General features: G+C 35.8%; 1 protein-coding gene across 4 annotated transcripts in view; it reads right to left on the bottom strand.

Moving 5' to 3' along the window:
* The window catches only part of LOC136034590 (solute carrier family 2, facilitated glucose transporter member 14-like), an 86,793-nt gene that overhangs the window by 26,334 nt on the left and 48,023 nt on the right, over positions 1-12,436 (bottom strand). For all 4 annotated transcript variants that reach the window (XM_065715859.1, XM_065715857.1, XM_065715860.1 and 1 more), the window contains exon 4: positions 7,002-7,126. In XM_065715859.1, the coding sequence (XP_065571931.1) occupies positions 7,002-7,126 (125 nt within the window). The remainder of the gene's footprint in view (positions 1-7,001; positions 7,127-12,436) is intronic.

The following is a 12,436-nucleotide window of genomic DNA, read 5'->3' as shown; positions in this document are numbered from 1 at the left end:
ACTATAGCTCAACCAATGTTTGTTAGAACCCCCGTTTAACTGAGCCCATTTAACTGAACCCTTGTTCAACTCGACCCCTTTTCACCAAACCCTTGTTTAATTCAACCCTATTCAAATTCAATCCCCAGTGCAACTCATCCCCGCTAAAATTAATCCCCCCAATTAAACCATTACTTAACTAAACCCCATTTAACTCAAACCCGAAGGAGCTTAACCAGGGTTTAACTCAATCCCGTCTGACTCAATCCTCATTAAACTCAACCCCAAAGCAACTCAATATTGCTTAACTCAACCCGTCCCTCGACTCAGCTTTGTTTAAGTTAACGGGAATAAAACCCAATCCCCATTCCAATCGACCCTTGTTTGCTAAACTCAACCCCTGGCCTATGAATGAGTTTGAACCAGCGCTGACTGGAATCTTAAAGTTTGCCTCTTGCTTTGATAGTATTTTCCAACTTATATTGCAATACTCCATACTTAATTTGAGATTGAGGTTTATTAATTTTACAGGGTTTAAGCTCTACGTAAAATCAAGCCTTTTAAGGTTTTTGTGGTAAAGGTTTTTGTGGTAAAGGTTTTGACGGAAAATGTGTCAAAAGTTCAATTAATTCTCTAACTGAAATATGGATATACTATTCGATTCACCATCCAACACTCTTTCAAATATAGTAATTGCCACAGCATATTTGCATCCCAGCTCCCGTAATTCCCAGACAGAGCCGTAGACTTCATACAAAATGTCGCTGATTTATTTTGAGTTTGTTTTCTTATAGGTATTATCAAACAGTTCGTGGTAACGAACTGTAAGTAAGGAGCGCCGCGGCTTTATAGTAACTGAAACTCTAAAAAATGGAATTGTAATACCGATAGACATATCAAAATAATTGGCTTATTGTGCTGATTCCAAAAATACAAGTTTCAATAAGTTTAGTGCTGCACATAAAAGGCTACGAGTCTGAGAAAATTTGTATTATTTTTCAAAAGCGGTAAAACATCACTTACAAGTCGAAAAAAGCTAATGAAAATCGCGCCATTAGATTCAGTGTACTAGAGAACCTTATTTCAGAGGTTTCAACCTCTTACCTGCGAAAATGTGGAATCTTCTTTCTTTTTTTTTGCCTGAAGAAAGATCACGGACGCTTGTTTATTTGTTTTTTTCCCAGGGGTTATCATATCAACTCAGCGGTCCTAGAACATCAGGAGAGGGTTCATTCGTTTGAATGAACTCTCTCCTCGTGTTCTAGGACCGTTGCCAATTCCAGTGCCCTTTTTAATTGACCAAAAAGATTGAAGGGCAACCAGACCCCCATCCCCACCCTTTTTCCCAAAATCATCCTATCAAAATTTTGAGATAGCCATTTTGTTTATCATGGTTCAAAGACCCAATAACTGTCTTCGGATTCAATATGACCCCCACAGCCCCAATGGAAAAGGTCTTTAAGTAATAAAAAACTTGTCCATTAGTTACATACAGTATTTTTTATTGGGAAGTATGCATAGATATCCAGGTAGGGGGACAAATTTTCTTCTTGGGGCTTTTCCACGGGGGAATTGCCCATGGGAAGGAAGTTTCCAGGGGGTGAGCTTGCCAGAAGAAATTTTACACTAAGGGAATTCGCCAGAATTCCTGTACAAAATTCTTTTTATATGTCTTGCTTTCTCTTTTCCGTCTCCATTTTACGTGTGTAGTTGTTAGGGCTAATTGTCCGGAGTAAATTTTCACTGGGATTGAATTGTCTAGATGATGTTTTTGTCGGGAGGGGGATTTCTCCCTGTAGGTAGGACCAGATATTCTGGTATTATTTAAAAAACAATCAGAAATCAAATCAAAAGAAAACAAGTATTTTCAACTGCAAATAGTTAGCAACATGAAAACTTAAAACAAACAGAAATTATTACGTATATGAGGGTGTTGCCCCGTCCTCAATGTCTTACTCTTTACGCTAAAGTTTGAATTATTTCCCAATTGCTTAAGAACGACTCCTGGAACATAAGGGTCGTCTAATTAGAACAATAAGAAGCGTTTTAAGAGGTATTAAAACACTTTAGCATAAAGAGAGAGGTGTTGAGGAGGGGGCCAACCCTTTCCTATTCGTAATAATTTCAGTTCATTTTATGTTTTAATGTTGCTCCTTACTTTCAGTTAAAAAAAAACTTTTTTATTCAATTTGACATTATGAACCAGCTGTAGGGTTGAGCTGAATACGGGTTCAGTCAAATAGGGTTATACTAAATAGAGAATGAGCCACCGCATGATATTTGAGTTAAGCGAGGGATAAATTGCAAGAGGGCAGAGTCGAATGGGAGTTCAGTTAAACGGAGTTTGAGTTAAACGAGGTTGAGAAAGACGCGGATTAATTTGCATAGGATTTGAGATGAATGGGGTTGTGTTATATAGGGTTTAAGTTGAATGAGGGTTGAGTTTAAACGGGTTCAAATTGCACTGGGACTGAGATAAAAGGGGGTTGAGTCGAAGGAGGGGTAAATTAAATGAGTTGAGTTGACTAGGATTGAGCTAAGCGGGGGTTCAGTTGGACGGGAACCGTTTTTGGAGGATGATGTATGTATATGAACAAATTCATCTAAAAAAGATAGTTCAAGGAGATTTTTATCTGAATTATAATGCAACGAGTTAAAAGTGACCTCTAAACACACATTACCACTTAATTTAGTATTACACATGTTTTCACTGCCATGAAAGTATATAACTGAGTATTGTGTTGGAGAATTTAAGATATTCTAGAAAAAATAGTATCTGGAAACAGTGGTATCAGAGGAACACAATCTTCCCTTATTCTAAATCAAATTGAAAAACAATTGATTTATAAAGAATTTCCTTTTATAGGAAAGTAAGGATTGTTTTCGGCAGGTATTACCTAATTTCGCTTGCAAAATAACAAATATAAAAAGGAAAATCTAAAAATTGACCCTGATTGACATATGTTCTGTGATAGACTATTTTGATGTTAGAAGAATTAACATATATATTCCACAAACAAATTACAGGTATTTACTTTCTTGTTTTAAGTTTGTCTTCCATGATCTAGTATAAAAGATCTAAGGCCGAACTTGCCTGGCACGACTAAACAAAGAAGAAGATCATAAAAACCAAACCGGTTCTTTGGCCCGTAAGAAGAAATAGGAGAATAGTTAAATAAATACTTCGTCTGTATCCAACAAGGCGTTTTCAGCGGGGAGAAAAAAGACAAATACCATAGAAAAGGCCAAACAAGTTTAAGATTAAAGAAGAATAAAAAGAAAACAATCAGACCAGATACATACAATTGCTCCTCGGTGGTACGCTAAAGCTTGACTTTTGTCACAGTTCTTTAAGAAACACTGCTGAAACACAAGAGCCGTCAAACTGAAATGACATGCATTCTTAAAGAACTTTAAAAATTTAGAATAAAGAGTAAGGGCTAAGAAAGGGGCAGCCACCCTCATGTAACGAATAATTTATTTTCTTTTTAAGCTTTAATGTTGCTCCTTACTTTCAGTCGAACAACAAAATTCTTTATTTTATGAAAAATAAAAGAGCCACTTCTCTAAACACCAACATAGAAGCAACTAACAATAAAATAGACAAGAGCCAAGTGCTCATATGGCACTTGTGACGAGGTTGGAATCTTAAATTAGACTCGGTACTATAGTTATCAATTTTTCTGTTTTTGTTGAAGACAATCTTGCAAATACAGTGTTGCTCTGGTCTCTTCTTGCTTGGTATTGTAACGTATGTTCCACGAAGTTTCGTCCCGATCTCTCCACTCTAAGTGATTTCCAAGATTTCCGGTTCCCCCCTCTAACTCCCCCCAATCTCACCGGATCTCGTGATATCTTATTTAAAATAAGAGCTCTAAGACACGAGGTCCTTCTAAATACCAAATTTCATTAAGATCCGATAACCCGTTCGTAAGTTAAAAATACCTCATTTTTTCTAATTTTTTCGAATTAACCGTCCTTCCACTATTTTTAATCTAATCTGGTCTGGTCCCTGATACACCTTTCAGCTTTTACCGTCCTAGCTTATCTGGAAGTGCCTAAACTAGCAAACGATCGCTATATGTCACTTGGTAAGTACCAAGTGCCATAAAAACCGAATTGAAAATGAACTTAACTGTTCTGTTGTCAAATAATCCTCTTATTGGTATCTAGTACTCCTATTTTCTGTGACTATACATAGCTGCACAAGATTTAATAGAGAATAGCTGCATTGGATTGAATAGAAAATAGCTGCACTAGAATCCAATATGAAGAATTTCTCAACAAAACGGTTAAGCTCACTTTTAATTCGTTTTAATAATTTATTGTCAATTGCTTCTATGCTTGAGTTCAGAGGAACAGCTTTTCTATTGTAGATTCAGTTTCCATGGTCTCCGTCATGGAGTTGCAACACGTTTGGCCTGATTATTTTATTTTTATTCTTCTTTGATCCAAAATTTTCCACCCTTTTGTATGTTATTTGGTTTTAAATTCTTCCTTCTCCGCGCTAAGAACGCCGTGCTAGATACTGTGGAAGTATTAATAATATTATTCTTTTTTCTACTTTCTAAGAACCGTAGACCAGTTTTTATTTTCCAGATGGTTTTCTTTGTTTTGATTTAGTAGCAAGTATTTGAGTTTATGGCTGCACATGCAAATCGAATGAAGTCACAACTAGTCAAAGCTTCGGACTTCTTAACATCAAGATGAGAAAAAAAACAGTCCGACAAAAATTGAAATAAATAAAAATTAATCCCATTTAAACTTTCATAAAACCTAGGAAGAGATATATAGCACATAATAAAAAAAATATTGAAATTTCATGAAACAGTTAGGCTAGATCTGAAGTTAAGACAAATATGCTAGTTCATGATTCCCAGTGTAATAGCAAAGGAATTTTCTATTTAAAAACTTATCCCATATTAGTTATGACTTACAAAAAGAGGAAAAATGAACATTACCGAATAAGGGAGGCACCGAACAAATATTTTATACTATGTTAAGTTGCACGCACTACCTAAATTTATGGGTTTAAGCTCTTGGATTTTAAGTTAGTGTTGTATTATTTAGTTTGCCCTGGTATGCACCAGGAAATTCAATTTAAAACCAGCCAGCATGTGCCTTTAACCTGTGGATTAAATAAAAAAAAAACAAGTTTTTTTAACTGAAAGTAAGGAGCGACATTAAAACTGAAAACGAACAGAAATTACTTCGTATATGAAAGAGGCTGCTTCCTCCTCAACGCCCCGCTCTTTACGCTAAAGTTTGACTCTTTCTTTCAATTCTTCTTTTTAAAACAGTAAAAAACTTTAGCGTAAAGAGTGGGGCGTTGATGAGGAAGCAGCCTCTTTCATATACGAAGTAACTTCTGTTCGTTTTAAGTTTTAATGTCGCTCCTTACTTTCAGTTAAGAAAACTTGTTTTTTTATTTAATTTCTGAACGTTTTTGAATCAATGCATGTTTTGATTTTGGCTCTCCGCAGAGGAATAATCAAAACGAAATTTGCATTTTTTTTTTTTTTTTTTTTTTTTTTTTTTTTTTTTTTTTTTTTGCTAAATGGCTTTCTCATAATTTTGATCGAATGATTTTGAGAGAAAAAGAGCGGGGGAGGAAGCCTAGTTGCCCTCCGATTTTTTGGTTAATTAAAAAGGCAACTAGAACTTTTAATGTTTTACGAATCTTTTTATTAGTAAAAGATTTACGTAACTTATAAATTAGCTAACGTAAAGAACTTTTGTATTCTCATGTTTTTATTACATATATGAGGGGGTTCGCCCCTCGTCAGTACCTCGCTCTTTACACTAAAGCTTAAATTTTGTCCCAATTCATTAAGAATGACCCCTGAATCACAAAAGCCGTAGAATAAATAGTTGAAATTACTAAAAATACTTTAGCGTAAAGAGCGAAGTATTAGAAGGAGGTGAGCCCCTCATATGGGTAATAATTTCTGTTTTAAGTTTTAATGCTATTCCTTACTTCCAGCTGAAAAAATTTTCATATTTATTTTTTAATTGTTTTTTTTAAATAATGCTAGTGAATCCTGCTCTCCCTTCATGAAAATTTTCTTCTCCCATGACAAATTCTCGATGGAAAGTTCCCCCAGCCTATCCCCCTCTTCTCATCCCCTCCCCCAACCAAAAAAAATCCTCCTTAAAACGCCTGTACACTTCCCAATAACCATTATTATATGTAAGCACTGGTCAAAGTTTGTAACTTGTTGCCCCTCCCACGGGGACTGTGGGGGAGTAAGTCGTCCCCAAAGACATAGGTATAAGGTTTTTCGACTACGCTGAATAAAATGGCTATCTCAGAATTTTGATCCGTTGACTTTGGGAAAATAATTAGCGTGGGAGGGGGCCCAGGTGCCCTCCAAATTTTTTGGTCACTTAAAAAGGGCACTAGAACTTTTCATTTTCGTTAGAAAGAGCCCTCTTGCAACATTCTAGGACAACTGGGTCGATACGATCACCCCTGAGGAAAACAAAAACAAATAAACACGCATCCGTGATCTGCCTTCTGGCTAAAAATGCAAAATTCCACATTTTTGTAGATAGGATTTTGAAACTCTTACAGTAGGGTTCTCTGATACGCTGAATATGATGGTGTGATTTTCGTTAAGATTCTAGGACTTTTAGGGGGTGTTTCCCCCTATTTTCTAAAATAACGCAAATTTTCTCAGGCTCGTAACTTTTAATGGCTAAGACTAAACCTGATGAAACTTATATATTTAAAATCAGCATTAAAATGCGATTCTTTTGATGTAGCTATTCGTATCAAAATTCCATTTTTTAGGGTTTTGGTTACTATTCAGCCGGGTCACTCCTTACTACAGTTCGTTACCACGAACTGTTTGAACATGTGCAACTTTAATTCCACCGAGTCCAGGTTATCCATCTAGGAATTGAGGTCAGCTCTGCATGTTACGTCTGTTACTCTTTCAATGCAACCCACAAAATGACCTGCATAATCTGAAGTCCCAAAATATATATTGAATTAAATTAAGCTGGGATAATGAGCTTACCTGAGCCAAAACCAACTAAAAGACGCCCGAGAACGAGTAGCTCAACAGAAGAAGCAAACTTGGCAACAGTGAACAGTATAGCTCCAATTACATGGGAAAGAACACAAATCTCGAATGAAAATTTCCTAAAATAATGATCAACTAATTAACTGGAAAACAAGGATTTAGCTCTTTTTTGCTTTTAGATGCGACATAAATAGAACATAAAGATATACGTAAATAACGGAACATGAAAGTACATCGAATTAATGAAAGTAGACCAATTGTTCGCTTCATAACGACACTCATTTCTCGAAATCTCAGCTATTTAGTATCGTTTTGAAAGTTGTAATTGTAAAAATGGAAATTTTTCAAATATCTCGTGTTTTCAGTAAAGTTAAATGACGTTACCGCCCTTAAAAGGTTTAAAAGGTAATAGCTCTTCTCCTATCTGTGGTAATCCATGTTTGTTTTAAGTGAAAATTGATTGCTAATTTTAATTTTTACTCATTTTAGGATTCATTCATCTATTGATACTAACATCTACTTGTTATAACTTTGAATTAACAAAAAGAAGGTTTTTCTACTGAGAAAAAAAGGTGGCTGCCCCTTTCTGAACCATCGCTTTTATGCTAAAATATTAAACTTCTTTAAAAATACTTCTTATTCAAATTCGACTGCTCTTGTGTTTGAGAAGTATTTTTTAAAGAATTCTGACAAAAGTAAAACTTTTGCGAAACAAGCGGGGATTGAGTAAGGTGCAGCGTCCACATGTGTGGATTTCTGTTTGTTCTAAGTTTTGATGTTGTTCCTTAATTTTAGCTGGAAAGAATTGTTTTTATTTAAATTCTGAAATTGTTTATTCATGCCAGGAAAACCCCTCCCACCCCCACTGTTTAGAATTTCTCCGGGAAAATTCCCCTGCGAAAGTTTCCTACTCACGAAAAATTATCTCCGTGGAAAATTGCCCCTCCCCCCTAAATGAAACAAACCATGTATGCTATTTTTTCGAGTAGCAAATACTGCATGTGGACAATGGGCAAATTGCATAACTTACAGCCCTTTCCCAGGAGCTAAGGTGTTTATGCCATGGCCAAAGGTATGTTTGATGGGCTAACTATGACGAATTAAATAACTATCTAAAAATCTTCATCAGATATATATGGGGTGAAAAGGGACGTGAGGGGGCTATAGTTGCTCTCCAATATTTTTGATCTCTTAAAAAGGCACTAGAACTTTTGATTTCTGTTCCAAGAAGCTCTCTCTTAATGCTCTAGGACCAGTGGTTTGATACGATTACCCTGGGAAATAAAAAACCACTTATCTACGATCTGTCTTCTGGCAAAAAGTACAAAATTCGACATTTTTGTAGATAAGAGCTTGAAACCTCTAAGATAAGGTTCTCTGGTATTCTGAATCTGATGGTGTCATTTTAATTAGTAACACTGGACTTTCTGGGGATGTTTCCTTCTTTTTCAGAAATCTAGCAGATTTTCTCTGGCTCGCAGCTTTTGATGGGTAACAATAAAATCAAGGAATCAGCATAAAAACGCAATTCTTTTGATGCACCAATTGTTATTAAAATTACGATTTTTTAGAGCCTTGGTTACTATTGGACTGATTCTTTCCTACTTAACGTTATTTTGGTTATTATAGACCTTTGTTTCCGCTTTTTTTAGGTTTTAACACAGTTTACCTCTTTATCTTTCTTTGAAAAGGTTATTTTTCCGAAAACTTCTTTTTAACTAATTAAAAACAAAATATCCGGTCATCTGAAAGCTGGATACTCATAATTAGAACCTTTAATTTTTGTCTTTGGATTTTTTTAGAGGTTAAGCATATTTTGGTCTTTGTTTTGAAAATAAAAGTGAAAGATATTCCAGATAAGTCTTGTTTGAGAGATGTTATTATTGGTAGAAATGCAAATTCCAGAAGCATGAATAAGGAAAATGCGCATCTTCAAGTTACCATTTTCATCACGGAGGACTAGAGAGATAGTTTTATTTATAGCATCATCAAATAAAAAAAACAAATTTTTTCTACTGAAAGTAAGGAGCGACATTAAAATTTAAGACGAACTGAAATAGAGTCCGTATATGAGGGTCTTCCCCCTCCTCAATGCCCTTTTTTAACGCTAAAGTTTTCTAAGAACTTTTAAAAAAGGTTCAGATTTTAAGTACACGGCCCTTGTGTTTCAAAAATCGTTCTCAAAAAATTAAGACGAAAAGTCAAACTCCAGCGTAGATATCATGGTATTGAGGAGGGGGCAGACGCCCTCAGATACGGCCTAGTTTTAATTTTAAGTTTTAACATTGCTCCTTATCTTCAGTAGAAAAACTTGTTGTTTTTTTATTTAATTTCTGCTCTTTTTCAAATTAACCCAGGAAATCCAAGTTCCTCCGTGATAAACTCCCCCACGAAATATTCCTCCTTTGAAAGTTCCTCCATGTAAATTTTTTCCACCGGGAAATTACCCCCGGACAATTCCATTCCCGCTGTGAATCTCCTCTTAAAAAATCTCTCGCTTGCGATTCCACCTGAAAAGTACTCCGAAGCACACTTTCATTTGAAGAAAGACTTTTTTTCATTTTATTTCTGATCTTTTTTAAGGTCATGGGGGAATCTCTCCTGTGTGAAAAATATTTCCTGAAAATCCTCTGCTCCCCAATGGAGAGTGTCTCCAGTAGAACATTTCCCCATTGAGAATTTCTCCTGGCGATAATTCCCCCACTGAGATTTTCTCCCTTTGGAAATCTCCCAGAGAATTCCAACTCTGCTAAAAGTTTCCTTGGACAATTTACCATAAGCATCTCCATATGTAAAATGGGGTTACCAACGAGAAAGTAAGACAGATAAAACCAATTCTGAATTCCGGGAAGTTCTTCCTTGCCATATTTCCCCTGGGAAATTCACTCTCAGAAACTTCCCTCCCAATGGGAAATTCTCCCCCTAGAAAATCCATCCCGGGAATATCTCCCTTCCCCGAAAAACGTCGGTATACTTCCCTATAAAAATACTATGTAAATAATCGGTAAATTTCATAACTTGCAGTATTTCATCAGGTGGTTCTGGGGGGGGGAGAGGGACACACCATCTCCAAAGACATGGTTACTGTACCTTTAAACAATACTGAACAAAAGAGCTATTTCAAAATTTTGATCAGACGACTTTTAGGAAAAAAGGATAGTGAAGGAGGGTTAGTTGCCCTGCAATTTTTTGGTCGCTTGAAAAGAGCACTAGAACTTTTAATCTCTATTCAAATGAGCCCTCTCACGATATTCTAACACCATTGGTTTGATACGATCACCCCTAGGAAAGAAAAGCAAAATAAAAGAATTAAAAATGAACCCGTATCCGCGGTACTTCTACAGTAGAGACTTCTTGGAACTTCTAAATTCTTTGATTTTTTGGGGGTGTTTCCCCCTTCCCCCTTTTTTTGAAATTCGGGAAAATTTCCTCAGGCTCGTAGGCTTTGATGGGTAACACTAAATTAATATTATATTAATATTAATATTATTAATATTATATATTTAGAATCAGCATAGTAACCCGACTCTTTGGATATATCTACTGGTATCAAACTTCAGTTTTTAGAGTTTCGGTTACTAGTGAGCCGCGTCACTCCTTACTCACAGTTCGTTACCGCGAACTGTTAAACAGTTCGCGGTAACGAACTGTGAGTAAGGAGTAAGGAGCGGTATAATTTAATTGCACCTTTCACTATCAAACAGTTACTGTTTGATAGTGAAAGGTGCAATTAAATTATACCGCTTCTGCTTGTGCGGCACAAACTAGTAGCTACTTATTATGCAAGTATACAATAATTTTAGAAATGGGTCCATTGTATTATGTTAGGAAAGGGACCAAATTTAACATTCGAACTGATTTGAGTAAGTAAGATTCTAAACAAGGGCGGAAAAATTTCCGAGTTAAAAGGTTTTTCACAAGTAATCTCTCTGATCTTGTTCCTTTGTTTCCTGTTGTTTACTTGTTTTGCTTTTCGTATAGCCCATACTTTTTACTTTTCCTCTTTCATAGCCTCTTTGGCCATTGTTACTGATTTTCCCTTGAAGTCACAAGATAAATTACTGATAAAGCGGTAATTTACTTTAATGCAATACTTACGAAAGAATCAGTGGAACAAAAGTAGCTAACAAAACAGAAGATAAACAAAAAATAAGATAGTGCTGTTATCTTAAGGAGAAAAAATAAAACAGATGACAAGAATAGCGCAACGAAAGATAAGAGAATTATAATAAACAACTAGCAGTATGTTATCTACTGGGCTTTCCTTAAATTTTTGACAATATTTAAGCCTTTTGCTTACACTGAAGACTGCTTAGAAGCGCTACTTGCCCTGTGCTTTTTCTTTTTTTTTTCACTAGCTGGGAATCCTCCTTACTTTTTTAGCAAATACTTGTTTAGCATAATACTGATTTGGAATGGGACTAGAGATAACTTTCTTTTTTTACTTTTTTCCTATGCTGAAGTATGAAGCGTAAGTTCCATTTCATGTTTGTGCTGAGACTCAAATGAAATAATGTCCTCATCATATTATTAGCATAAAAGATATTATGTATTTTTATTTATGATAATATTTGAAGAGTTAGTCGTGTTTCTAAAGCAAGTAGTTCAGTCATTCAAAATGTACAGGTGAATGGATGAAGAACAATAGGTTGACAATTAGCTCCTAAGAATGTGAACAATAAGATTATCTCTAAACGAAATTCATCAGTTTTGAATTTACTTTCTTTCGTTTGATCATAATTTATGCTCAGGATTCAGGATTCACGTTATTTCAGTTCCTATATGTCCTTTTCATTTGCGATGAGGATGTCGTGTTGATTATGCAAGCATTAAATCTAGGATAAATTTTGTCTTCTATGATTCTCACTGGCATTTGGTTGTGCCTCATTTACTTTGGGTATGTTCCAGAACCCAATTTTCTTTAACATTGAATACTTATTTGTTATTATTTTTGTTCATAGGCAACTATACTACAACTGCTACTAACAACTCATTGTAGCAACAAGCCGCCTAAGACTGGTACAACTACGCACGCTCCTTCTCCACCCGAATCTATTCAGGCTTCTCCCTTTACACCCTCCCCTGGAGTTCCCATTTCCCTTAAACATTTCCATACAGCATCCTCCCATCCCACTCCGGAACGACCTGCTTTTTATTTCGCTATAAATGGTTGGTCGACAAGGAAAATCTTTGGCAATTTGCCATCCTTCGTCCACAACACCTGTCCTAGCCATATCACCCTTTCTCTCATTATAGCCTTTAAAGGTGGATTGAACCAAATTTTTCGTATAAATTACTGTTTGAGATACCGTCAATCAGTCTGGCACCCAAAACAATCTGTAGGCGACTTTTATGGAAACCATATAGCAGACCCTTTTAAGTTTTTTGAAGCGCCATCGCCCCAGAACCATACTTGACCACTGTCATCA

The sequence above is a fragment of the Artemia franciscana genome, chromosome 13 (assembly GCF_032884065.1).
Source record: "Artemia franciscana chromosome 13, ASM3288406v1, whole genome shotgun sequence".
Taxonomy (NCBI): Eukaryota; Metazoa; Arthropoda; class Branchiopoda; order Anostraca; family Artemiidae; genus Artemia; species Artemia franciscana.
This window is presented reverse-complemented; position numbering and strand designations above follow the sequence as displayed.